The sequence below is a fragment of the Anguilla rostrata genome, chromosome 17, assembly GCF_018555375.3.
Source record: "Anguilla rostrata isolate EN2019 chromosome 17, ASM1855537v3, whole genome shotgun sequence".
In the NCBI taxonomy this organism is placed as follows: domain Eukaryota; kingdom Metazoa; phylum Chordata; class Actinopteri; order Anguilliformes; family Anguillidae; genus Anguilla; species Anguilla rostrata.
This window is the reverse complement of record NC_057949.1, coordinates 18,352,127-18,379,939: the sequence shown is the minus strand read 5'-3', so window position 1 is coordinate 18,379,939 and position 27,813 is coordinate 18,352,127. Positions and strand designations below refer to the sequence as shown.

General features: G+C 43.9%; 3 protein-coding genes across 6 annotated transcripts in view; 1 reads left to right on the top strand and 2 right to left on the bottom strand.

Annotated features, from left to right (window-relative positions):
• kdelr3 (KDEL endoplasmic reticulum protein retention receptor 3) overlaps positions 1–22,892 on the top strand; it is a 61,914-nt gene extending 39,022 nt beyond the window's left edge. The window contains exons 2-6 of one of the 2 annotated variants that reach the window (XM_064314219.1): positions 9,481–9,532; positions 19,126–19,226; positions 19,820–19,978; positions 20,148–20,400; positions 21,330–22,892. In XM_064314219.1, the coding sequence (XP_064170289.1) occupies positions 9,502–9,532; positions 19,126–19,226; positions 19,820–19,978; positions 20,148–20,400; positions 21,330–21,373 (588 nt within the window). In that variant the 5' untranslated portion in view covers positions 9,481–9,501 and the 3' untranslated portion in view covers positions 21,374–22,892. Of the gene's footprint in view, positions 1–9,480; positions 9,533–17,580; positions 18,122–19,125; positions 19,227–19,819; positions 19,979–20,147; positions 20,401–21,329 lie in introns of those variants that run through there. The other variant, XM_064314218.1, reaches the window with a different exon arrangement.
• On the bottom strand, positions 466–13,634 carry LOC135242905 (inward rectifier potassium channel 4-like). 2 transcript variants are annotated; one of them, XM_064314213.1, is made up of 3 exons: positions 13,141–13,634; positions 5,765–5,926; positions 466–4,963 (listed from the first exon to the last, which is right to left on the bottom strand). In XM_064314213.1, exons 2-3 carry the CDS (start codon positions 5,800–5,802, stop codon positions 3,373–3,375), a joined length of 1,629 nt encoding a protein of 542 aa, XP_064170283.1. In that variant the 5' UTR covers positions 5,803–5,926; positions 13,141–13,634; the 3' UTR covers positions 466–3,372. The 2 variants fall into 2 exon arrangements, with proteins under 2 accessions (XP_064170283.1, XP_064170285.1); XM_064314215.1 differs by lacking the exon at positions 5,765–5,926 and having other exon boundaries at positions 13,141–13,632.
• Positions 22,893–25,297: 2,405 nt separating the features above from the next.
• Positions 25,298–27,530, bottom strand: LOC135243904 (GTPase IMAP family member 4-like). Of its 2 annotated transcripts, none has more exons than XM_064316032.1 (2): positions 27,201–27,530; positions 25,298–26,756 (listed from the first exon to the last, which is right to left on the bottom strand). In XM_064316032.1, the coding sequence occupies exons 1-2, from the start codon at positions 27,232–27,234 to the stop codon at positions 25,744–25,746; spliced, it is 1,047 nt and encodes a 348-aa protein (XP_064172102.1). In that variant the 5' UTR covers positions 27,235–27,530; the 3' UTR covers positions 25,298–25,743. The 2 variants fall into 2 exon arrangements, with proteins under 2 accessions (XP_064172102.1, XP_064172103.1); XM_064316033.1 differs by having other exon boundaries at positions 25,298–26,753.
• Positions 27,531–27,813: the final 283 nt, after the last annotated feature.

Here is a 27,813-nt window from a genome sequence, read left to right as displayed (position 1 = left end):
TGTGCACATGTGCCTTGGTCTGTAGGTGTACACGTAGCTTCAGTCCATGCACACATGCACACACTTAAATGTGTTAGAGTGGGTTCAAATGTGAGAGCGTTCATTATTGACAGCGGTGTATTTTACAGCCAACCAGGTCAATGGCAAACTGGTGGATTACAATAATTTACCTCCCACTCTCCATCTCTTTCTGTCTTTAGAAATCTTCATTTGCATAAAAAACATGTGGAACATAAGGTTAAGGGCAACCAAAGTGTTCATAAACATGATAAATGAACTAGTGCCAATGCCAAAAACACTACTGTGTGTGTTTATGGCAAATTTACATACAGTATGTACAGCAGAATGGTCAATGCTGGACTTGAATGGTTGACTAATGCAGAACTTGGTGTTACCATGGCTGGTGGTTGTGGTAATGTTAAAATCACTAGTGAGAAATATAAGAAAAACTTTGAAAACAAACGATTTACAATATAATTATTTTATTTAATACTTTACGACAGAAAGACAATGATAGACAAGGATAAAGTGCTTATTCATTTAATTCTTTCTTCAAGTTTGTCCATTTGGGTTTTGTATACCCAGTTCAATAAAACATCTGACTTTGTGTAGTTCTTCCAAAGAGGGATTCATTTATACAGTGCATTAATATTAATATTATTCATAGTATGTTCAACAGGAAAGCATAGCAGTAGGTAAGAAAAGCATGACAGGAAATGCAAAAAGAAAATTAAAACCTGATTTTACCAGCCACACGAAACACCCATATTAGCCTCTTGCTCTGTTGTGGGGTTGTTTAATACTTCCACATGAATAAAATTTCATGTTCTTCTTCATAACTCTCATCATATAAATCATTTCTTTTTTATTATTATTTTATTTTTGTAAACTATCAATATTTTCGAAAAAACTTTATATGACCAGTAAAGTTCAACAGAAAACAAAAAGAAATAGCAGAAATCTGCTCCTGATTCAACATGCATTTTTTTCCTTAAACTATATTATTGGTTGAATTCTGTTCAAATCACTTCCGCACTTAATGCATAAATTATATAATTTTGTAAACATTTAATGTCATTTTGAGAAGTTAATGACAACATATATTGCTCAAATACTTATCTTATTTACACACACAGGTGGGGTATAAAAGACAAAAATAAATTCACATTGGAGGATTAATAAAAATGGAGAGAAGTTTGTTTCACAAAGAACAAAAAGGAACCTGGACTTCAGACAAGACGAACAACAGCAGAAGTGCTTCAAAAATATACTGTATATTATTTTGCATTTTTAAAAACTAATATACATTTTTTTCAGAAATCAAAAACCTCTAGAGACTCCTAGAGACCAGTTTTGACACTTACAGTTTGGTACCAAACAAACAAATAAACCTGATAGGCATACAGTACTTTAATGCAGTCCTATTAATTCCTATATTACACATCCCTATTAAATTTAGCTGAGCGCAAACTACATTCCATGGGCTTAGATTCCGCTCACCATGTTTTTATGGAAATTATTTTTACTGTGCAGTGGTTTGTTATTGTTTTGACTGTGGGTTTCATTATATTTAACTCAGTGTAAACTATGCATACATTAGGAAAGACATACAGTTGCAATTAGTTTAATTTGGTAATGCAGCTTGGTAAAAAAGTCACACAGATGCACAAGGTACCTTTCTATTCATAGATCATCCTCAGAAGGCCAGCTTTTGCATCTGGGAGGAAAGCAGACAGGAGTCAATGAGCAAGTGAGAATAACCATTATGGAGGTATGAAGGTATCCTCTAGCCACCACCCAGTTCTGGGTGCTGTATTTTCAAAATTGAACCAAAAACTGAAATTGTACTGCCACTGCTTTGAATAGGCAGAAAAGCTTTGAACAAAATGTCCATTTGACCTGCTCTAAAATAGGTTGTTGTGTTTAGTCTCTAAACGGTGCTGGGATCCCTTTGTCTGTCAGGTAGGTGGACTGCACTTTCAGGAAGGTGGACTGTGATGAAGTGACACAAAAAATAAAAATGGCAATCCTTAGACATACCTAACAATGTTTTGGAATTGGTGGAATTCTGGGACAACTGATCTTGGCATGTAGTGTCAAAAATACCTTTTCTATGTAATTATTTTCAGAATCTACTAGCTTAAGTAAATGTTGCTGCCATTTTTTGTTTGCTTTTAATTATCAAACAAACTGAAATTTATCCCATTTTAACTCTTATCTGTTAAAGATTTGAAGCTGAAGGTTGTCTGCAGAATGTTTGTAGTTCTTTTATTCCCTTCATGAAAGGAAAATGTTGTAAAGATTGTATTTCCTTTTGTGTTTGTGTGTATGTTTATATGCACATGTAAACATGTCTTAAAAAGGTCTGTCTTAAATCCATGTCCTGATTTACATGAAGAATAGTCCGATTTTTTCAGATTGGCTGACAATACTACAGTACATCTGTATCTGTCGTGTCTCCATGAAATCTGTGGGGTGGTTTTGGGTGCCTCGCTGCCTGGCCATCTCCCACTTATCCTAATGCAGTGATACTGCAGTTATGGGTGTCTTTCCTCTGTCTTCAGAAGGGCCATGAACATGGACCCTCCCGCCCTCCACACCAGTACATCCGCAGTCGGACTGGCCGTCTAGTGATTCTGCCAGATGGACGGGTCCAGTTTTGGGCCGCTGGGCAACTTTTGGGCAGCGATTGTAATCTCTGCCCCACCCCTACCCTGGGCCTGGTTTGTGATTAAAATCTCCAACTAATAGAAGCCTTTGTGCGTATGTCTGTTTGGGGTGAGTGAAAAATGCCAAAACTGAGTATTGCTCCCTGTGTACATCCCATAATATCACTGATACAGCGATACAGGAGGAAAGGAAGGAACCCACATGGTTACTGACTACATATTTGTGCTCAGAATCCCAGTTGCAAATCTCACTGAACTTGGAGTTCTTTCACCATGCTGCAGTTTGGTCAGTAGGGAAGGATTTAGTGCCTCTATAGTGCTTCTCTCCCTGGGGTCTGATGGTCAGCAATGACCTATTTACAGCCACAATACAGCAACTGGCACGACCTGAATGATGACCAAACCTGATGAGTGTGTTAGAGTGTCCACGCCCACCTCTCTGCTGCAGAGAGAAACAGCTGAGCTGCAGGAGCCAATCAGTAGGACAGAAGTAGGGTCAGACAGGCTGAGACTACGGGGTAGGAGAGATGATTTACATCTGTTCCCTGGAAAGAGGGTAGTGTGGGGAAAATACTGGTGAAAGCTTTGGGACACAGACATGCATAAAGTGCAAATTAAGAGCAGGAATGCCCATTTCTTGAGTGAGACCTTCAGATGGGTCTCTGTGGACAAGGGGATGGGGTTTGAGGGGACGAGTTGAGCCTCAGATCTCAGACTCCGCCCTGTAGTTCAGTGGGTCAAGAGGTATGGCGGTCTGCAGCTTGTCGAGCTCCCTCTGGCTGTCCACGTCAAAGACACACAGCATGTCGTTGGCCTCGTCCTTAAACCTCTCCTGGAAATCGACTGCAACAATTGTCCTCTTCCCCCCTTCCCTGCCATCCCTTTCCCCAACCTCATCTTCCCTGCTGCACAAGGCCACCTCATTCTCATAGCAGAAGGCGCTTGGAGAGAGAGGGGGTAAGAGGAGTTGGGAGGTTTTGGGGCTGCCAGGAGATGAGGAGTGGGAGGAGGCAAAGGGGGACCGGCTGGCCATTTCGCTGAGCTCCTTGGCGCTGCAGTGTGGCATGGACGGAACCTCATAGGTCAGGTGGAATCGGGAGTAATCCACCTGGTAGCGGTCACGGTCCTCGTAGACCACAGGCTCAAACCTGCGACCCCAGAGGATCTCCCGGGCAAGGTAGGAGCTGCGGGCCTGGGTGGTCATGGCGGTCGCCTCCACCATCCCTTCCAGGATCACCACAATCTCAAAGTCGTTGCTCTCCAGGTCATCCCGACTCATGCTGTAGAGTGGGCTCTCCTCGTCAATTTCGTGGACAATGATGAGCGGGGAAACGAGGAAGAGTCTGTCTATGCCCTGGTCGTAGCCCACATTCATGTCAGTCTGTTCCAGGGGGATGTACTCTCCCTCCGCCGTGACGTAGGGCTTGATGAACTGGGCACGGACGTGGGCCTCCACGATGTGGCTCTTCCGTAGGTTTCCCACTCGCCACATGAGGCACAGCTTGCCATCCCGCAGGGCGATGACCGCGTTGGTGGAAAACAGCAGGGTCTGGGCCCTCTTCTTGGGTCGCGCCATCTTGGCCATGATGGTGCCAATCATAAAAGATTCAATGATGCAGCCCACGATGGACTGAACCACCACTGTCACTACGGCAACTGGACACTCCTCTGTCACGCACCTCCAACCGTAACCTATGGTGGTCTGGGTCTCAATGGAGAACAGGAAGGCTCCCACAAAACCCTGCACATGAAGGAGACATGGCCTCCACTGCTTTCCGCCTGTTTCACTCGAGACCCCTCCAGGTCCACCTACGCCGCCCTCCCCCAGAATGGGACCCTGACCCGGGTGTAAGTCAAAGTCTCCATGGGCCTTGGACACCCACCAGAACACCACCCCAAAGAAAAACCAGGACACCAGGAATGTGGAGGAGAAGATAAGCATCAGGTACCTCCAGCGGATGTCCACGCATGTGGTGAAGATGTCAGCCAGGTAGCGCCGAGGCTTGTCCTCCATGTTGGTGAAGACCACGTTGCACTGCCCATTCTTCTTGACAAAGCGGTTCCTTGGTTGGCTGGGCCCCGTGGTTGAGATCTTGCCATTGTAGGTGCTCTCCATCCCTCGCAGCGGGATGGACGCCTCCCCTCCACCTTCGCCTCTACCCCCAACGCCTCCACCTCCTTCTCCTCCTGCCCTGCCCAGGGAGTGCTGGTGGCGAGTCTGGGAGCTTTGGCCGTTGTGGAGCCCAAGGGTGGAGATTTTGAGGCCTTCCTCGTCCGTGGACACAATGCTATATCTGTATGGGAGGAAAGGAGAGGAGGGTGTAATTTGAGGTTTAGGGACAAAGAAAACCGACAAATTGTAAGTGCCATAGAATAATTTCTCCTTTTTTTTCATTGTTGTACACAAGTCTTCACTAACCAAATGTACTGTCAAATCTTTGTGGCTTTGTAACTAATAAGTTTATTCAAAACACCATGCATTTAATAGTACACAAATCTAATGCAATATATTTCTTAAACTATTTATTTTGGACATATAAGGCTTTGCCAAGGACATGCAACAGCATGCATTGATTTGAATGAGATTATTTGTGTTTCCATGTTCAAACTAGCATGAAATAACACACTAATGTCACACAGACTAAGAGGAAGATTGGTTAAACCCATATCTCTTTCACTAAGGCATTCTTATGTAAATGCCGACAGACGTTTCACAGTATGGGAAAGAGAGAGATGGAGAAAAGTGATGGTGGAGGAAGAGGTATGTAAATGGGCTTTTCCCACTTTTCCCCTCTATCCTCAACCTCCTACTCGTACCTAGGACTGTGGACCAGACTCTTACTCGGTCCCCTCCACCAGAAAAGGATTACCTGGGACAGAGAGGGGTGTGGATGTGCCAAGGATTATGGTCACTGTGGATTTAAGGATTATACCTGAGCCAATGAGCCTCTCACTCATTCCCGGAACTGATTTAATATGCAGCCATTTATGTTTTTCCAGCTCTGAGGCCGAGAAGAGCAGAACAACAAAAAGTGACGTGGTCTTCCCTTCTGGTGACGTTATGGCACACTGTGTGCCGATAGCCACATCCTCACCTGGTGACTCGTACTGTTCCCATGGCGCCTGTGACCATGGGGCTCTTGCTCTGCTGAAGCAAACTCGGGGGTGGGAGGGAAGGCAACCTCTGACAGCGTAAAGCAAAGATTGGGGGTCAGCATGGAAACCAGCAGCAGGGACAACAACTCCTGAGGACACCACTACAGGCGAGAGAGGGGGAGAGGGAGAGAGAGAGAAGTAGAGAGAGAAGGGTAGAGAGTGGGTAGAAAGCAGATTCAGATCAGTTGTGAGTGCAGCTTTCAGGTGCGACTCCAAACCTCAGATATTCCAGCACAAAAACCTCTCAGCAAGAGGAACAGATCCATCCCGTTTCATTAGGTGTAATAATTAGCCAGTCCATGATTCACGATTGAAACCAGATGGATTCAAACACTGCACACAAGGTGAAGTGGTCACAAGGTAAGGGAAAAGGCAAAGCAGGGGTTGGGGGTGGGGTGGAGTGGGTGGGCAGTCAGTGCCATCTATGGACAACACTTCATTATGTTTCTGCTCACAGGCTGGAGAACTTTGGTGGAAAATTGGTGAAAACTGGCTTTCAGGGAAAGTATGTGATTTGCTGTGATGTCAGTGTTTGTGGTTAGATTAACACACATGATTCAGGCAAGCATGACTGGCACTAACACAACACATGGAGAGGCACAGGCATCCCAGGTGCAGATGTGTATGTAGAACCACAGCCACGCAAACTCCGCTGAGAGACACACACACACACACACACACACACACACACCGTCAAAGTCCCTCCTGTTACCTGTCTAATTGTGCGTCATATTTAAGTGAACAGACACATGCTTAATTAGATTACCAGGGTTTACGTAACATAAAGGCCAGTATAATAATATAGCATGGAGAACTGCAGCAGTAAAGGCTCTTATAACAAATCAGCTCAATAAGATATATTTACAGCCAAATGATTATAACACAAATCCAATGCTTCGTGAATTTCCATTCTTTTGAGGTCACATTCCATGAACAAATGTCTGCTGTACTTGGCTTATCACAGTCAACCAGTACATCTGTCCTACAGCCTGATCGTCCCACCATTTTGAGGTCATTTTTAACTCCTATCCCTCCATGTCCCAGTATAGGTTTTACTGTTGAAGAAGTCAGCATGTCTCCTGTGGACTACCTCATCCCTTCCCTGCACTCCCTAAAGGTTCTCAGTGTGGTGGATTCATTGTAGTGGCATGCGCTGGCTCCCAGGGAGCTGAGCCTGTTGAACTTACACCGCCAAGTAATGACTGTGAGTCTACTTTCCTCAGCTGTGTTTAGAGAAGATGGCTTGGCAGGGCTACAGAAGATGATATTAAAGCCTTCCTTTTTTATTGAAGACAGTTTTTTGAATCTATAACTATTTTTATTATTGTTTGCAGTTGCAGTTGTAGCTGTATTTGTGGTTGTAGTATAGGAAGTAAGGTCCTGCACAGACCTTCAGAAAAGAGGTTTGGCTTTGGCCGGATGAAGAGGCTCTGAACGCATCAACTAAATTTCAGCAGACCAACTCCGGTACCTACGCTCGTGGTCCAGAATCCCTGCATCACAAGCTCCCCTGACTCCTGTGTGATCCAGCCATTAGAGCAAGGGCTGATGGGAGTTCTGCCCTGAGGGCAGCATACTAGCATACATTTCTTTGGACCTATATCTACATTACACCAAACCGACTGCTGGAAACTCAATGGGCTGTCTGCTCTTCATGATAAATTAGTATTTCTGGACCGCTCGGGAGAGGACAGGGGATATTAAAGCTACCTGCCTTGTTCTACTGCCGCCACTGTATGTCAAAAAGATTTAAATAAACACTAGGATGGAAAAACTGACTTTTAAAAATTATTTTGTGGTTAGTTCTGTGAGGAAAGTGAAACTACCAGCAATTATCTCCGACCAAGCACTCCGCTGTGATTTTCTTCAAATACCTTTTTTGTGTGATTTTATATCCTGACAAGGTTCACAGGACCAGGTCTTCCAACTTTTCATTGATCCAAATGTGTAATGTGTAATCCAGTTGCACCTTTCAGTCGGTAATTAATTAGCACTTGGACCAATCTGAGACTAAATCCAGGTTGGCCCTGTGCTTCGGTTCTGTAGTAAATGAACACACAGGATGCACAGGTTTGCAACAGAAACAGACTTTTTTTTTGAGCTCCACAAATCTTCAACTGCCCAGCAATCTTGCATTGTAAGAAATCAGCTCAAGGTTGTTTCTATGATTATGCAACTGTCTAAAAAAATCCCCTTCATAATCCTGGCGACATAATACCTACAATTCACAGAACAGCCCTATGTAGTAAATGCAGCCTTCATCCTTCTATCTCATACTTACACTACAACTGAAATACACACACAGGCATACAGATATATGCAGCCTGTCTGCCAGAGTCAGGGTATCTCATACAGAGGACACCCCCCCCAGGGCTGTTCGTGGATGGCCAGTAATTTGTGGTTTCCATGGGAACCTGGCTCGTGGCAGGTTTGAAATTGCTGGTGGGATGGAGAGAGATGGAGAGGCTCTATAGTCTGTGTGTGTGGGGAGGAGAGAGCACTCCAGAGTGAGTCATGGAGAGGTAAATGAAGGGAGCCGTTAGAGAAACGCACTGTGACTGTGGCTGATGTCACACATCAAGTACAATAAATGGTGGGGGCGGGGGGTTTGGAACATGGCTGCAAGGATGCACTTCCATTCAGCCAGAGCATTAGTGAGGTTGGGCACTGATGTTGGGCGTAAAGCTGGGCTCGCAGTCGGAATTCCAGTTCATCCCAAAGGTGTTTGTTGGGGTAGATGTCAGGGCTCTGTGCAGGCCAGTCAAGTTCCCCACCAAACTCAGCAAATCATTTCTTTAAGGACCTTGCTTTGTGCACAGGAGAATTGTCATGCTGAAACAGGAAAGTGCCTTCTCCAAATTATTCGGGCCAGTATACTTGGCGCTATGCATTCCTCCAAACCCAGATTGATGTGTCAGACTGCCAGATAGTGAAGCATGATTCATCACTCCAGAGAATGCTTTTCCTCTGCTCCACGCTCCAATGGCGGTGTGTTTTACACCACTCCAGCTGATGCTTGGTGATACATGGGCATTCAGGCCTCCACATCCTTTAAATTGCAGATTAATAGTCCTTCTCCTAATCTCAGCTCTCTAACAGAGATATGAAAGGTACATCCCAGTGACATCGCACAGGCCTCTTAAGACCGACCTGAAATTTCAGCAGAAATGTGGGAAAAGAAATAGGTGAACAAAGGGATGTGGATTTAGGATGGCAACCTATTACCCCCCCCCCTCCCCCACCCCACCATCTGCTGTATCCAGCTGTATTCAGCCTAAGCATTCCTAGAGAGTTTGATCGCCTCTTCTGTCATAGCCTGAAATTACCCAGGTCAGAAGAAAGAGCAATCTGCCGAATACAAGATTGACAGGTTGGCTGAATCGATAGTAGAACCTGCACCTGTTAGGGTGCACTACCTGTTCTAGCTGAGGCAGGCGGTAATGCTAGATGTGGCGTAAGAGGACGGTGATGTTGCCGTGACAGTAAATGGTTGTGTTAAGCAAAGTAGCAGTAAAATGCCTACAGCAATCTCTAATCCACTTAATCACGTGGCTTACACAAGAATACGCACCCTAGAATGAACAGAACATCGTTATGGCTCCCTTCTCCAGGGACGCAACTGAAATATTACACATTATTTATTTTTATTTTGCAGGATGTGAAACTTGTGATGTAAATGCCGAAGAACGTCAACATTCACTCTAAGGGTAAGTAGATGTCCATTTTTCTTTCTGTTGTGTTGTGATAAAAAACATTTAAAAAGCTGCAGAGATTAACATTGTGACATCACAGGATGACCTTTGCGCAGGCGTATGGCCGCTTGAGAAATCTGCAATGGCGCGGAGCACATTGCCTCTCAAAGCAAAGCACAAACTAGCCGAATCCATTCGGTGTTATTCACCGAAAGCTCTGCGTCATAATAGCAGCTCAGCCTGCTGTTATAAAACCAACCTTGTGAACTGAAGCACGTTCGCCGCTATATTAAAATGTAATCCATCGCTTGACATCACCAGTAACATCGCCGTAATCAAGATTGTGAACGCAGAGGTCTGACTTGATTCGTGTTCATCTGTATGATACATTTTGGGATTATTTACAATGCAGTGACCTGCAGGGCTCCTATAAATAGCAGGGATCATCGATGGGTGAGTGAGGTATCTTTAGTCGTGAGCTCCCGCAGCTTTAAGCCCGGACGTGTGCGGTGATTTCATATTTCCACAGGGACATAGCCAAGAGTGCTTTCCATTGCACGACCCAGAAAACGTGTGAGGTGAGGACATGTCGCACGATGCCTGTACATTTTTGTGCATTCACCTTGACACGTCAGGCCACCTACAGCGTATGTGAATATAAAGGTCTTTTTCTTTTTTTTTGTTCTGCACAGTAAAATTTGCAGTGTTTAAATTGGCTCTCTGACAGAGTGTTTTTTATGCTGACCGAGCATGGCCCCTCTTAGATTGGTATAGTTTAGTATGAAGTATAGAGCCGCGGTAACCAACCCTGTTCCTGAAAATCTGCCATCCTGTATGTTTTGACTCTATCCCTAAGAAACCACACCTCATTCAACAGCCAGAGATCTCATTGAGCTGCTAATTAGTTGAATGAAGTGAATTGAGCTAAATTAGGGTTGAAATGAAAACCTACAGGATGGTAGCTCTTCAGGAACAGGGGTAGTTGCCACTGGTATAAAGTATAGAGTTAAATGAGGAACTATACTTTTATAGGCACAATATTTCCCGCTAGTATTTCAGCTTCCATTAAATCCAGTTCACGCACTTTGTCCTTAACGGCTGATAGTGTGGGGGGAAAGGTCCACAGGGTCAAGGAATCTTAAAAACAGAAAAATCCATTGGTGTAATAGCTGCTTTCATCGAGCCTGACACAGGATTGCCGTCTTTTTTCTAAAGTTGGATAAATCCAGACTAACGGGAACACAACTGGTAACACCTTTCTAATCCAAGTGGGCTTCGGAAATGTATTATCTGGAGATAACAAGCATTGAGTGGTTCCTATGGTAACAGCTGATGATGCTGATGGCTTCTTGACCTTTCTGCATTTGTGTGTGTGTGTATGCGCGCGTGTGTGTGTGTGTTTGTCAAAGCCGTTGGGTCCATTTCCAGAAATCCTTTCACATAGCTGGTTAAATTACATTTCTAATTCAAATGCATGTTCTGCTGCCAAGACTAGACGCCAATATTAGTCATGAAAATCACCAAACACAGAAGGTAAGTATACGGTATAGAAGGTCAGTACGTAAATTTGGCATCATAGTTTAACATTAAAAAATAATGACTATGCCAGTTACTACTGCATCAAGCATTTGTTGCGCAGAAATTGGTGATTAATCTCATGGTTCTTTGTGGATGTTTATTCCTTTTCATTTTTAATTATTCTTTTTTACACACATCAACTCACCAGTTGTGTTGTTGTTAAACTGTACCTGTGCGTAAAGATAAATTCCTTAATAGATATGTGGGATTTCTTCTGCAATCTGTATGGTTATTAATTTATTTGTTACAGAGTGTTCCTATTCTCATCTGCAATACAATGAATGGATTTCTTATTGACCATCTCAATCTTTGTGTTTGTGTGCGTATAAAATGTGTGCTGTGCATTTAAATGAAATCAATCTCTCTTCAATAGGTCTATCATTATAGAAGGTGCTTTGGTTGTCTCCTGCCTGGCAAATTGGCTGTCCATCTCCTTTGGTTTGCTTATAGCCTACATAGTCTACATTTTCCTAATTCGTCAATCCCCTGCCCTCAAACAGCCCCCACCCCCACCCCCATTTTCCATGGAACATTGGAGGGACCTCTCAATTATTTGCCTATTACCTGGTTGGTCAAACAAACGGTTCGATCCTTTGTTTATCTAAAACATAACCAAATTTCCGCTGAAATTCACACTGCTTTATCCTGTAGGGCTATCATCTGAAAGGTTTACAAACTTAAAAAATAGAAATATTTGCACAAAATATAACTATAGACTTTCCATAGTCTTTCTAGGATACATTGTCTGTCTAATGACGACATCATTTTGCATGAGGCAGTTCCCGTGGAAACACTTTTAGAAATGTAGAGCATGACTCGGTCAGAAGTGGAGTTCAGGATGTGAATATCATTGGAATGGTAAACCGTTCCTGCTTTAGTTTCTAACTATAATCCTGGTCTGACAGCGGCAGACGGACGGGTGCAGATGACGGACAGATGCGGATTGACGGTTACGATGGCTCGGTCAAACAGAGGATTATCCCCCCGCTTCATTATAACATCAACTTTTCTTTCATTTTCAGCCAAGCTGTTCTCCCTGGTTTATTTACTTGTTTATTTATTTATTTGTTCATACTTTACTCCGTCCTTTCCCATGAAGTGCGTTCCTCTCACACAGGATCGTTTACTATCTCCATTTGTCACGAAGCTCTTTATCAATCACTTCATTTTCCTTCTCATTGTCTCATCTTTTCTCTACATCATGTCTTCTTAAGCCTTTCATACTCTCATTGACCCATCTCAGACTTCTTTGTCAACCATTCACCGGTGGTTCACTGCTATAATGCTTTAATGCTCTTATTTTCATATGGCTATATTGAGTCTGGTTCCGCAAGTGAATCATCAGCTAGTTTTCTTCTAAGTTGGAGAGACAAATATGGACAAATGTATGCACATATGATCAGCAGATTAAATTGTATATGTATGGTCAGAAAAGTGAATTGATATATTACAGCGCAGAATTGTACCGCCTTAGTTTTACCAACATCAGTTACATTTCTCGGTTCGTTGCTTTCAGCCTAAAACATTCCTGAGTATTCTGGCAGCAAATTGTGTTTGGAAGGCTTATTGAAGTAATATCAAACCTCATTAAATAAACGACGTCAAATACGGCTCATATTAACTGTCCATCACTGTGGTATTTTCTCGCCATAGAAATAACGACGCTGATCTGGAGACAAAAGTCCTCCTAACTCAACCTGCAGAAATGCTTTTCTCCTCTCGATTTCAGTAAAGCGCGTGAAAAAGTTTTGAGAAGTTAGCCCTTTAATATGCCTACGATAGGATTGTACTATTTCTTGCAGGTACGACATCCGTTACCCTATTTATGGCAACCTATTACTGTAGATATCACCACGATATTATCTGGTTACAGATGACAATTTAACAGCAGATAGGCCGTGACGGATTGCTATTCAAAACTATTTTACAAATAGCTTTATATTGCGAACTTTTTATAATGGCAGGTTAAAGACAATGGTGATGCTCACTGATTGGCCAAGGTAGGTAGTTACCGACAACAGAACATACGAATTATCAACACTCACCTTTCGTGTGCCAAAAGTAGGCTACTTTTCTTTTTTCAGCAAACTGCAATTCGGTTTGATAACTATATTTCCTCTGTTAAATGCCAAAGTCCTACTTCGTATCGGAAGGCAGGTACTGAAGTGCAGCTGCGGTGCGTTAGTTGCTTTATATGAATTCCTTTTTCACATCCGCCTTCTACAAAATTGTCCATGAAATTAGTTCTCTCTTCTCAGCCAGGTCCGCTGCTTATTCACTATTCTTTTTTAGGGGAGGTGTTTTTTTCTTTTTCTTTTCCTTTTCTATTTTTTTCTTTTGTCCTTTGTTGCCCTCCGCTACCTACTCACTGTCTGTCTTCCAAACTGTAATCCCCACTTTTGCGCACTCGCTCCCTTGCGGCGTCTCGCTATGCGCAATCCATCTCCGTCCCTAAGTGTGTGGGTGATGGAGAGAGAGAGGCAGAGAGCGCTCGTCAGTTTGATTATGTCTCAGTTTGGATAATGTTTGTACCTGTCCCTGTGCCTGTGCCTGTGCCTGTGCCTGACGTGTGTCGACGGCTTTTCCCATTAGTTGTGCATTCGCCCTTTCCATCAGTACGGCCCACGTATTTCGTTGTTGCATCACACCCTTCATTAGATATAATAATAATTTATGTGTGTGTAACAGACGAATTGCTGGGTTCTTTTCTCCTAAATAAATGTAGTATTAAAGTATTTATTAGTACAGGTAGATTTTTTTTCTTATAAACCTAAGATCATCCCATCAATTGACTCGAAGGAAAAAATATTTTAATTGAATCTTTTATCGTTGATGCATGTATGCGTGTTACGTTTCTTTTTAGGATGTGACACTTTAAAAAAATGTAAATAAAAAATATCTAATCAATTTATTTTTGAATAGTGCTTTTTCACAGCACACTGTCACAAAGACACTTTACAGAGAGAAGAAGGAAAATTGGCCAGAAACCAGTAGGAATTCCACAAAGCAAGAGAGGTAAAAATTCCCCATGCAGTGGAGAGAAAAAACACTCAAAAAAATGTCATAAAAAAAAAAAAAAAAAAAAAATGTATGTCTTAATAAACCATATAACCTCTGTCCACAGTTGAATTACACAATTTGAGTGTTGTGAATGTATTATGCCCTCAGCTGGCAATGGGTACTACCTGCTGGCTTCATTCATAATTGATGAAGGACAGAACAGGTGTGCACGTGTTTATTTGTAATGGCAATATTAGCATATAGTATATACTTTTTCCATGTACACCAACAGACCGCATTTATACAGGGGTGTGTGCCCAATCTGTGCACGTCCACAGCTTCTTTGCTGTGGTGCAGTTGTGCGTGTTCATGATTGCATTCACAGCAATAGGAAGATACTGGCCCGAGTGAAGATGTAATTCAGTGTAATCATTAGTGTGTGAGATAAGAGTGCATTGTGGCGAAGGGAGCTGATGAGAGACTATAGGATGTATTTGGGGGCTTCAGTGATACAACACAAAAAACTGACATGAATACATGAAAACATCGGCAGAAAAAAAAATCTGACAAATCAGCACTTATTCAACATGCTAAATGGAGGTTGGAAAAATTGAGACTTGATGATTTGCAGGGGAGGAAAGTAAGAGAGGAAGATAAAAACAGCTGGATAAGAGACAGCGGATAGAGGTATCAGGGAATGGGAGAAAGAGAAACTTGAATGACAGGCGAGAAGGGGTGGAGCTATAGTCTGAGATTTCTGGCACAAGCATTGCCTAGCTCACTTTAGGACGGGCCAATGTCAAATGTCAGACGGTGATCTAGGTCTAGACATAAAAAAAGAGTGATGAATATAAAAAAGGAAGAGAAGAGGGAGGCAGTGGTGATAAATTAAGAGGAAGAGCAAGGAGTCAGTTTTATACTGAGAGGAAGTCAGAAGAGTTCATCCTTGAGGAGTCAGAGAGTTAATGACAGGAACAAAGAGCTGAGAGTCAATTTCAAGGTTAGCTATCCTGATAAAATACTGGGCTAGGTTGTTTGCTTAAAACCCTGACTGTTCCCATGCTGTAGGGCGGAGAGAGTACGATTAGCCTTAATGTCACCAGGGTAACTGGTTTCCAGCAGAGGTAGATATGGATACCCAGTCAGAGAGAGAGAGAGAGAGAGAGATAGAGGCAGGCCAGACATTGTGGAGGGTGAGGGTCAGAGACAGGGAGAGTCAGCGTTAGACTTGTTAGCTCCCTGGGTGATGATGACCACGGGTTTCTGTGTGCGTATTAATAGCCAGTAATCTTCCTTGAGTGTCAGATTAGTTCCCACAGCCTTTTACTCATCGTCATGCTTTCATTAGGGCAGCACAGTGTGTCTCTTGCATTGTCCCCCAGTCTCTGTCTCTCTCTCTCTCTGCCACCTGCACTGTCCCTCCCTTTCTCTGATTTGGACACAGTCGACCAATGGACCAGTCAATCAATCAATTATTCATTCAAATAATAACTTATTTAGCATAGTGCCCAGAGTGGACATATAGATCTGGGCTGCGTTTCCCAGCGCCTCCTTAGCGCTACGTGCATCGTAAGGTTTACCTTACGGTCTTCCTTAAGTTGTCAAGCTGTTTCCCAGTGCCTGCTTAGCTAAGGTATACCTTCTGAAATGTATACCTTTAGAAGGGTGGTCTGAGGCACTCTCTTACAGTTTTAGCCTTATTAGGCCGGCATTTTGCTTTTCAAATTGACAGATGTACTACAGTGCGCATCTAGTAGCCTACATCTGCATGCACAAATGACATAGATAGTTTAATATTAACTTCATGAAAATTAATTATCCAAACAACATTTCTGTGCATAGCACATCATGAGAATGTTGTCGTTTCACCATCATGATGGTAATAAAGTATTGGGCCTATCCATAACTGCAGAGAAAAGTGAGCGGGAGTCAGTGCTGCTACCGTTGCCTATGTATTGTGTGACACAAACAAATTAACATTAGACCTTTGTTTCAGTAAGAACAAAATAATTCACCCATATGTAGCCTATATCCTTTTTCCTGGGCTTCCAAGAAGTCCCAGACTATGGCTTATATGTCCCGATTGATGCTCTTTATTTAATCTTTTGTAGCCTATATGTATTTATTGAAACTATCACAAGGTCATCTAGACTCTTAAAGAGATTAGCAGTTGATCTTTAGTAGGCATAGCTTCCTCTTCTGCAATATTATATTGAAGTAAAATGATTATGACAACACTTGTATTAAAACGTCATTCATAAGCCTTTACGAGTAAGACAATCGGTTCGCGTGGCATCGAATGGTACACTTTTAAGCACCACAGTGAAGGCCAGCTCCAACTTATGACGTACCTTTGAAACTATCCCTTAGACAACTGCTAAGGTATAGTCTGGGAAACACTCACAGATAAGCAAGCTCCTTTTGAAAGGTATACCTTAGAAACCTTCGTAGAACGTTAAGGTACATCGAAAACTGGGAAACGCAGCCCCGGACTATGAAAGACAAGGACAGTTAATTATATGCAGTAAAACAAATGGGTGGTAAAGTGCAGGCTACATCAATGATAAGAAAGGGGCTGAAGGAAAAGTGGCCTTTGCATAACTCCCATGTCATACTTGTACTCCTGTAATAAATTACTCCAAAACTTGGAATTTAACTCTTATCACTCAACTAGCCATGTCCCCCCCCCCCCCATTTGCTGAACCTGTTCAATGGGTTGTTCTAAATTTATAGGATTTTACTAGCAGAAGAATTTCAAAATTGGTTATTCATTATTAAGCAGAATTTGAAGGGTGGGTTGTGACCCAACTGTCCTCCTCAAGGGCTACAAAATCACTTCAGTTCCTATTAGTTTTTCAATCTATGTTTTGAATTGCCTTTCTAATAGAAATCAAATTCAATGCATTTAATTTTAAAAAGATCAAACAAGAAAAATGTATATATTGTCAGTGTTTGGAGTGTATCCATATCATACTAAAAAACCAAAAATAATCGTCGCTTTGCTCATAAGTAATCACTGAGGTTGGGCGACATCTAGTGGTTTGAAGTGAGACCTTTCGGGTAATCGACAAGCGTCTATTGCAGCAGTGACTTTGTACTAATTCCCATTCACTTAATTTGAGGGGTTGACTTTGCGAACATTTTATGGTGGACAGCTGTGTGTGTTGTCTGCGTTACATCCACGACACAATGCTTTAACATGCAAAATAGTGCGTGAGGTGGGAGCCATGTTTAAAGTTAGATAAACATCCCGTTTAATTAACATTTATTTGCAAGTTGGTTGACAGTGGGCTACTTTACACCTGTAGGCCTATGTCATTTTAGTTTTGTTAACCAAAATTCACGTGCCTCTTTTCGTATCATTCAATATTAAAATAATACATGCAAATAAATGAATAACTGTGTGCGATACATATTCAGTAGTGCGTTTTCTCTCCTTCCCTTTAAGGCCGGGCCGGTCTTGTATTTGTGTCGGTTGATTCCTCTGACGCGTAGTGTGAAGTCGGCTACCCTCGCGCAGGGGTGTAATTTGAGAGTTCGCTGAACTCACTCTCTGCAACTTTTCAGCCACGTCACCCATCTGCAAACGCTGTGCGATTTAAGTTGTGGAGTGAGAGATGCAGAAAATCTAGAATATTTTTTACGTTTACGTTTGAGTTTAAAAGCTCGGGAAACTGAGTTGGAATTGCCTTTTTTCTTTACAAATCAAACTTTCCGATTTTAAGTTGAGCAGTGTTGGATATCGAAAGGGATATTGGGTTGTGCATATTATTTGAAAAAAATCGTCGCAGTTTTGATTTTAATTTTAGGTGGAGATAGCAAAGGAAAAATATAATTTGCGCCACTGCATGGCAACATTACTTTAGCGGCACTTTGTTTTGTGTTCATTTTTGGCAGCAAGTTTCGTTTTTGCAGAGAAAACAAATCGAGCCAGAATGAACATTTTTCGTCTCTTGGGTGACATGTGTCATCTTGTTGCCATCATCATATTGTTTCTCAAAATTTGGAGGTCGAAGTCATGTGCAGGTATGTAACATGTAACTTTGTAATGTTTTTTTGTTTGTTTTGATCACAGAGTTGTTAATGTGATGTAACCGAAAGCTTTTTTTGTTTGCAACGCCAGTCGCTGTTGCTGGGTGGCTGGGACACCGGTCAGAGTCCGTCTTAATGGAAAGAACTTACTTTTGGTTTGGTGCAAATACAAAAAGGCAAACAAATGTATTTTAAAAACACCGAAACTAATATTATCGCGGTGAATAATAAACGCAGAGTATAGCCTACTACTGCTGTTGAATCTGGATAAGTGGACTACGAATTTGTTTTACGTTCATAAAAAAAAAAAAAACCGTCCATGACAGGTAAAATATCCCAATTCGAGCTTTAGGTGTGCAGTCAGGATGATACTGTGTCTGCTACAATAGGACTGCTACCTACAGCGTTTGAGGCCATAATCCGACACATACAGAACGATTCCCTCGGCGCGAAGAGGGGCTGTACGATTAATTGTGTTCTTAAAATAAGTTCTCATTAACTCATATCTACGGAAATTCGGTCACCCTCGCCCCCTGTGGAAACGTTCTTTGCGTAAGTACCAAACGTTAAAAGTTGAAACATAGATAAACCTACATGACGATCAACACAACTGATTTTTTTATACTGTATGCATGACGACTATCATATTTAATACAACTAAATTAGACCTCTCGTGTGAGCTGTTTTGTAGTGAAGCAGGGCAACATTGATTTTCGAGGAATAGTGAATCTCTTTCACACGGCAGTTCCGTATTTACGTGGCAATTTGGGCGTTTCAGAAGATGACGCGTCGTAACCCCTGCTTTTGACAGTCTGATCTTCATGTTCGGTCCTGTACTGGCAGTCTGTACTGCGAAGGAGAATGGAGTCAGTTTGCCTACCTGGTTAAAATAGAAAACAAAGCATTGGCAGTTCTTGGACTGTAAACTTCTAAGCACTGCGTAGACCATATAAAGGCTATGGTTCAGCATGGATTGTTTGCTTCATTGTGTGTTCCAGGAATTTCAGGGAAGAGCCAGGTTCTGTTTGCACTGGTTTTCACTACCCGATACTTGGACCTGTTCACCAGCTTCATCTCAGTCTACAATACAGTTATGAAGGTGAGGTGAAATATTTTTTTTGCAGAAGGCTACAGCAGCAGTGCTCCAACTGGGAATCAAATCTGCCTCGGACTCACACGTCCAGATCTCTAACCACTCCCATCCTATAGGACACTCCCATCCATGGATGCTTTCCAGAATGTTTTACTGTTATTGTATCCAACTACTTCCAAACGTAATTGTTTGGTTGGTTGTTTGGAAACTGCAGTAATCGTGCATATTTACTGCAGTGTCACAGGCTTGCATACCTGTGTCTACATTTTGAAAATCTGCTGAAAATTTTTGTAAATTCTGGATAGGCGTAGGGTACTGAGGTCTTTGATCTCTTAACGGTAAAAAAACTCAAAATCATTCAGAATGCCGGACATGGTCCAGCACACATTTTGTAAGCACTTTCGGCCATCTGGGTCCCATTGGTGGGTGGAATGGAATGTCTGGGTTGAACAATGTGATTTGGAACAGACCCTCCATAATGCTGGGTTCCAGAATAACAGCGCGAGATAAGTGGTGTAATAACCACAGCGTCTCTCACCATCTCTCTCTCTCTCTCTCTCTCTCTCTCACCCTTACTCTTTCTTATCTTTCTCTCACAGGTTGTGTTCCTGGTTCTGGCCTACGCTACCGTGTATCTGATTTACCTCAGATTCCGAAGTACGTACAACTCTGAGAGCGACTCCTTCCGGGTGGAGTTCCTCCTTGTCCCTGTGGCCGGCCTCTCGTTCCTGGAGAATTACGCCTTCGCCCCTTTGGAGGTAAAGAACTGCGCTCATATGAAATGGGTCAACGCTCCAGGTTCCCCAGAGGGACAGGACTCAGGGGTGGCCCTTTACTGAGCATGTGTTTTCATGGGTTTCCCAACATGACTTGAATTCTGCCTCCCTCACTCTCTCCCCACCCCCCATCTTCTTTGCTGGTGTGCAGATCCTGTGGACGTTCTCCATCTACCTGGAGTCGGTGGCCATCCTGCCGCAGCTATTCATGATCACTAAGACGGGGGAGGCGGAGTCTATCACCACGCACTACCTGTTCTTCCTGGGCCTGTACCGCGCCCTCTACCTGGCCAACTGGGTGTGGCGGTACCACACGGAGGGCTTCTTTGACCAGATCGCCGTGGTGTCCGGCGTGGTTCAGACCATCTTCTACTGTGACTTCTTCTACCTCTACTTCACCAAGGGTGAGTGTGGCAGGAGAGAGCAGCTCTTCTCAGTAGCTTTCTTTAAAAAAATAAATGTTTTTCTAAGGTTCATGATGACTCCCGATGTGGAACGGCCAGTCGTATTCGTAGGCCTCCCTCGGCGGCGCTGGGTTCTCCGTGAGTTCGGGAGAGCGGCGAGAAGCACACATGTACCCCCCCCCCCCCCCCGTGCTGCCGCTCGCTGCTTCCTTCCGTTGCTCAGAGCGCAGTTTCAGCCATGTTTGCGTTGTGTTTGCGGAGTTCTCCTCACGCGCAGCTGCTGGCGTGTAGTGTGGAGGGATGTCACTCGTGCGTGCTGAGGCGTGACCATCCCGCTGACTGGGACGCCCCTCCTTTGCGGACGCTGCAGTCGGTCACAAAGCGTCCCGAGGGGCTGCAGCCGCTGTTTGCCCCAGCATGGCCAGGCTACACTGAGGACAAGTGCTTTAGCAGGACATGCTGGCTGAACCGATAGACTGATAAGTTAATGTAGTATTAAATTGAATTTTTCAGTGTGCATTTTAGCGCGCACACACACACACACACACACACATATATATATATATGCACAATATGACCAAAATTATCTGGACATCCCTTGGTCTGGGGGTGTTTTTCATGGTTTTGGGCTTGGCCACGTAGTTGCAGTGAAGGCAAACCTTAATGCAATGGCCAACTTTGTGGCAACAGTTTGGGAATACCCTTTTCTGTTTCAGCATTATAATAACGGTACTATAAACTTTTTTGAGCAAATGTGTTTCTGCAATGTTGTAGCAGTACTGTATATTCCATGGTTTTCAAACAGAGTTGTTGGGTAGAATAATGACTCCAATGAAAGTTTGTTGTATTTTAATGTTTTTTTTGTTGTCCATGATGCTAACATGCTCTCTCTCTCCCTCTCTCTTCCCCCTCCCTCCCCCCCTCTGTAGTGCTGAGGGGCAGTGGTAAGATGACCCTGCCCATGCCAGTGTGAGGAGCTTTATCCCCACCCCCCCAACGCCGCCACTCTCTTATGGCTCTTCAGTCCCATCCAATCTCGGTACCACATGTTTGGACAAGCCCCACCCACCTTCACTGCAAGTACATACCCCCTCAAGACCTACCTGTCTTATGGGTGCAGTGTGTTGTTGGGTGTAAGTGTTTACCTGCTTTTTGAGTTTTTGTTTTTGAGTTTTTCTGTTTAAGTGTGCAGCTGCGTCTTTTTTTTTCTGTAATGACCAAAGAGGTTTGGCCCTATTCTCTTGTTGGCCTGTGTGAAATTAAAATTCACACCCAGTCTAGTGATGCTAGCGAGATAATTTCATAACATGTCTTTGCCTTATTAGTTTTACAGAGTTAAGTGCAGTTTCGCTGAATGCTATTAGGTTCTTTCTGCTCTGCACATTACATTTTTGCAACTTTTTAAATCACCCAAGCAGAGTGAATACATTAGTATATGTCTGCAAGACATGTATGCGTGGGTCCCCGATTCTGCCTTTTTTTTTGTTTACTTTAGGCCAGGGCTGCCCAGTCCTGTACCTGGATATCTGCCAACCCCTAGGTTTTCATTCCAACCCTAACAAAGTACACCTCATTCAACAGCCAGAGATCTCTTTGTGCTGCTAATTAGTAGAATCAGGTGTGCCAAATTAGGGTTGAAATGAAAACTGGTAGGTCTCCAGGATCAGGACTGGGCTGCCCTGCTTTAGGCTACTCGTATTGTTGCATGTCTCATGGGCACTCCACGTTAACAGACTTGTTTGTGTGTCTGTGTGTGTGTGTGTGTGTGTGTGTGCGCGTGTGTTCCTGTCTGATGGAAATCTTGCCTAAAGTTGTGTTCTGTGGTGGCAGCGCTGTACGCTGGTGCACGGTGGACCACACGTGAGTGCCACATTTATGCAGCTGTTTCTGTACATGAGGTTGCATGTATTTTCAGTTTCAGTTTATGGAGGATTTCTCCGTTAATCAATGTGTTTTTGTGAGCCTGTCAATACCTTTCAGGCTACCTTCTCTTACCGCTCCCCCCATTTTTCTTATTCTTATTATTATATTTTTTTTATTTAAGGTGGTTTGTTACATTTGTTTGTGAACACCCTGCAATTAAAAGGTTTTGCCATTGTGGCTTCCGACAATTGTGTATTGCAAAACATAGCTGACAAAATCCAGTTTTTGAAAGACTACAGTAGATATTACTAAAATGTGGTTTGAGCCTTCACACGTCAACAAAAAATGTTGATACAAAGATTTTAATATAAATATGCATTGAGTATTTTCCTGGACCATGACCCAAATCTTTATTAGCGGTGTACACTCCCAATATCAAGGTGAATTAGGTTTTCAACAATAAAATCTAATGGTATCGATGTTATTTACTACATTATTGTGTATTCAGATGACATGATCTATTGATCAGTTTGTACAAAGACAAAACTATTTTCTGAGTAACTATGATAATGTTTAAAGCACCTTGTAGCATTTGAGATCTGTCAATAAAAATTGTTTTAATACTTTCAGCGTTTGAAAGTTTATCAGATTCTGATGTGGATGCAAGTTGAAATCACCTCAAGGCAACTGGAGAGACTGGGTCTTTAATATTCAATTTATTCCAACAAATACACATTTGTGGGGTTCTCAGACACAATATTGTAATATACTTTGCCAAGTATTACTTTATTGGTGATTTCACACAATGAACACATTGTAGGATTAAAGTATATGCCTGGTTCATTTAAATACAAATCCTATGTTTTGTATACACTTCTTTATGAGGACATTGGTGCACCATTTAAAAAATGTAATCACCCCTTTCTGAAGCTGATGGACTGTTTATTCATGTGAAGAACTTGCTTTGTGGAAGACCTGTACACATTTCTTACAAAGCCCCACAAAAACTCTGACTCCCATAATTCCTACCACCTGCTTCAGATAAATTTGCTTCCTGCTTTCACTGTAACTGTACTGTAACTGCTGAGAAGTGTGCCCAGACTGCAGGGCGTATGGGGTGTGTGTTAGCCGCTGGTTCCTTATTTAATGAGGGACACCCAGTGCTTGCTTACTGGGCGGATGAAACGCCACTGCTTCTGACTGCCCAGTCTTTTTGGGTATATTATCTCAGTTTAGAGCAGGGTTGTTTGCCGTCGGCCTAGGTGTTAAAAGGCCAGCTCCAGATCAGACCAGTCCCTCTCCTAGCCGGACCCTCGGTCTGGCGGTACACGTAGAGTAGCCTACACCTATAGAAGCACTGGCCTCTGACTCCTTAACACCATCCCCACGCAACCCCCCCCCCCCCTTGGACAAACGTTAACTTGACAATCAAACAAAAACCTGCACCTTAAGTGTCCTTGCCATTGCGGACATGAATGTTACTTTTCTTTGTTTATTTTAAGTGATTTGGCAGTAGCTGATCCGGCTGAGGCAGTTCTCATTAGCCACAGGTGTGTTTTCTGCTGTGCACAGTGTAGTTACCATAGTTATCATATACATCCCCCTGCGTTGCTGCTCCCATTTATGTAAATAAATGATGGCAGAACCAGGATCTCGTCTGAATGCGTCAGCAGGTCTGAACTGATAATCTATCTCTGCATGTGCCGTGGCGTTTCGGTTATCCGCACCCTTTTTAGCTCTGCCTCTCCTTTAGAGAGTCAGCCCTTTCTTCTTCGGCAGCGAATCCCTCCCTCTTCCTCCAGCGCTCTGACCCGAGTGTGCTTTTCCCACATCTATTCATTATCACACCCTCTTACCAAGAGAGACGTGCTGATTAACGGATAGGATGAGTAGCACTGCTATAGGTGCAGAAGCCGCCTGTGGCATAATTTTAACGGTGTCACTGTGCATACGTATTAGTGCTGCAGTAAAATAACCATCATGGACTGGTACCTTAGTGATGAACTAAAACAACAGTAATAGATGTATAACAACGAAATAAGGAAAACTACTATAAATCACACCTTGCTGGTTTAAATAAACCGTATGTAGAGCCTGCAGAGGGAAGTGTGCCGGTTCAGCAAGCTAAGGTTGAGTCTGAAAAGCAGGGGCTCTGAAAGATCCCGGGTGGGGCAGTTCTAGGTAGAGTTTTTCAGTGCTGAGAAACAAGAAGAGCTGTGATGGGGATCAGGATCGCCAAAGGGCCGGAGGTTGCTGTGCAAAGAGGCCCGGCAGGGGTGCGAAAGCCTCTTTTTTTGAGAAACTGTGCTTCAGGAACATGGAGTGTGGGACTGCACCATTTTTTCCCAACAGATTATTTACTCAAACACACACCTCTGAAAATTTAAAGTGCACTCAAGGGCCTAAATTTGTGAAAAAGGTCATATTTATATATCACACAGTATGATTGTATAACTGTATGACCACATTGTAAAACATGTACGGGAGTAGGGTTGATGTGAGGGGCCGTGGGCATGTCTGGTCAAGGACGCGCTGCCGAGAACATTTAACAGTTTAGCACTTTCAGTGCGTGTCTGAATATGAGCATTTTGTGGTCTCAGTGTGGGGGCATTCAGCGCTGTCACAGTTGAGCGTTTTGTGATCTCTGTGCAGAAGTGTTTTCTGTTCTCAGTGCAGGAACGTTTAGTGGTCTCAGTGCGGAAGCGTTTAGTGTTGTTTCAGCGTGGAAGCGTTTGGGGGTGTCTGTACAGGAGCATTTAGCGGTCTCAGTGTGGGAGCGTTTAGTAGTGTTTCAGTGTGGGAGCGTTTAGTAGTGTTTCAGTGTGGGAGTATTTAGCGGTCTCAGTGTGGTAGCGTTTAGTAGTGTTTCAGTGTGGGAGTATTTAGCGGTCTCAGTGTGGGAGCGCTTAGCGTGTTTCAGTGTGGGAGCATTTAGCGATCTTTGAGAGCCTTTGTATGTTCATGGTTTCCTCCATGTTGGCAGCGTGTAGGTCAGTGGGAGAAGGGGTGTGGGAGCGTTAGCACACCTTCAGTGTGGGAGTATTTAGCGGTCTCAGTGTGGGAGCGTTTAGTAGTGTTTCAGTGTGGGAGTATTTAGCGGTCTCAGTGTGGGAGCGTTTAGTAGTGTTTCAGTGTGGGAGTATTTAGCGGTCTCAGTGTGGGAGCGTTTAGTAGTGTTTCAGTGTGGGAGTATTTAGCGGTCTCAGTGTGGTAGCGTTTAGTAGTGTTTCAGTGTGGGAGTATTTAGTGGTCTCAGTGTGGAAGCGCTTAGCGGTGTTTCAGTGTGGGAGCGTTTAGTAGTGTTTCAGTGTGGGAGTATTTAGCGGTCTCAGTGTGGGAGCGTTTAGTAGTGTTTCAGTGTGGGAGCGTTTAGTAGTGTTTCAGTGTGGGAGTATTTAGCGGTCTCAGTGTGGGAGCGTTTAGTAGTGTTTCAGTGTGGGAGTATTTAGTGGTCTCAGTGTGGAAGCGCTTAGCGGTGTTTCAGTGTGGGAGCATTTTGCGATGTTTAGAAAGCACTTTGCATCCCTCCCTCATGGCTCCTCCCACCACTTTGGCCGCGGAGGTCAGTGAGAGGGGTGTGGAGGCGACAGCCACCACCTTCTGCACTGCTTTTGTCTTTTTACCCCCTTTACCCAACACACCAGCCCCCTCTGCTGCCCCCTTCCCCATCGCCGTCACCAGCTCACACCAGAACAGCTTTTCAGCTCTCTTTCTCTCCCTCTCTTCCTCCCTTCTCCTCTCCTCCAGCTCCTGCTTCACCCTCTCCGTGTCCTCCCCCTGGCACTTCCTCAACTCCTCCCCCTTTTGGTGTAGCTCCGCCCCCCTCTCTCTCCTCATCCTCTCCTGTTCCTGCCGGATGGCTTGCTCCGCCTCCCGGTACATGACATTGGTGTAGCAGCCCCCTCCGTTCCCCTCCACCATCCTCTCCACCTTCTGCAGCAGCTCTGTGACCTGGTTCCTCTCGCCAGGCGCACTGTTGTCAAAAACGTGATACCCGCCGCCGCAGCTGCCCACAAACTCCAGGAGCTCCTCGCTCTCCTTCAGGAAGTCCTCGATAGTTTTCCCTCTCAGCTGGTCCCCCCATGTGAACAGGGCCATGGTGTACCCCGAGGCACTCTCTCCGAAAGTGGCCCGGACCCACTGCAGGCTGTCCCTGTCCTCCTGTGTGAAGCGGCCCAGCTGCAGAACCACCAGCACGGCATGGGGTCCCGGAGCGGAGAGGACAACGCACCGGGCCATCTCCTCCAGCACCTCCTGGCTAGAGAGACGGGTGTCGAAGAATCCCGGGGTATCTATCACCGTGACGACCCTCCCGGACACATTTCCCCTCTGCCTCTCGCACTGACTGGTCACCGAACGGGGCGACATTTCGGCTCGGAACGCAGCCCGTCCCAGGATGGTGTTCCCCACCGAGCTCTTCCCCACACCGGTCTTCCCAAGCAGCACCAGCCTCAATTCAGGGAGAGAGGGATCCACAGGCACAGCACACTCTGCTGAAACACCGCCACCGTTCACTGTTAAACTTCACGCTGTTAACCTGCATGCTGTTAATCTGCACACTCATATTGTTAACTCCACCGACCAGTCAAACATGCAAAGGTTCTGATCTGTTTACCTGTACAGTTAATATTCTTACAATGTACAGCCCTAATGTTGATAAGAACGAACTGTCAATATTTAAAGGATGTATCCAAATTAATAAAGCACTACACTCATTGCGTCTGATTTGTGTAGTCCTAGTCAGCACAGACATCGAGTTATCCGGCACTATCCCTGCTATTTCTAGACCTTTCGGGGCTGTAGACAGACTCTGGAGATTTAAAAAAAATTTTTTATCTTATGTCGTGAGTCATTTTTAGTGCAAAGGGCAAACGCTGATATAGACGTACGTACTTCGTTAACCTAAGTTGTTTGAGCATGGCAATGTTCTCACTCACCCTCGCTCGGTGTTTCGCCTGCTGGTGACTCCATTATTTCTGCTGCGCCCCAGTTGATGACAACACAAAATGACCCTCCTCACGTATCTAATTCTGACATTCAACTTCTCCTGTTGCGATATATTTTAAATCCGTAAATGTGAAAATAAATAATAATGCGTGCTTTTTAACAGGTTTGACCAGCGCCAGATTGCGCACGAGCTCACAGGCAGCTGCAGACGGTGATGTCACGATGTTGTGGAATTTGCTCACTGGCAGCTACTGAGCTTGTCCCGACTGTCCAACCGTTAGTACCGGAGCGCAATGCTGCGGAGTAAAATAGGCCCAGCACAATCTCGATTAAACCTTATCTGTGAAATCGGTCGACCTGTTTTCGGGTTTAGTATTTTTATGACGGTTTCGCTTGCCGCTCATTGAATGCTTGCAGTAAAAATTATATTCTAATAATTCGAGTGAAAGGAATCTCGATTGTCTTTTTTGTTAAAAAGACATAAGCCCCATTTTAAATAATGTTTTAAAATGATAAAATATGCAGCGATATTAACAGAATATTTTTACAGTTGTACCAGAAAAATTAGCCACTGTCAAAATGGAAGCGTTCAGAGCAGCTCAT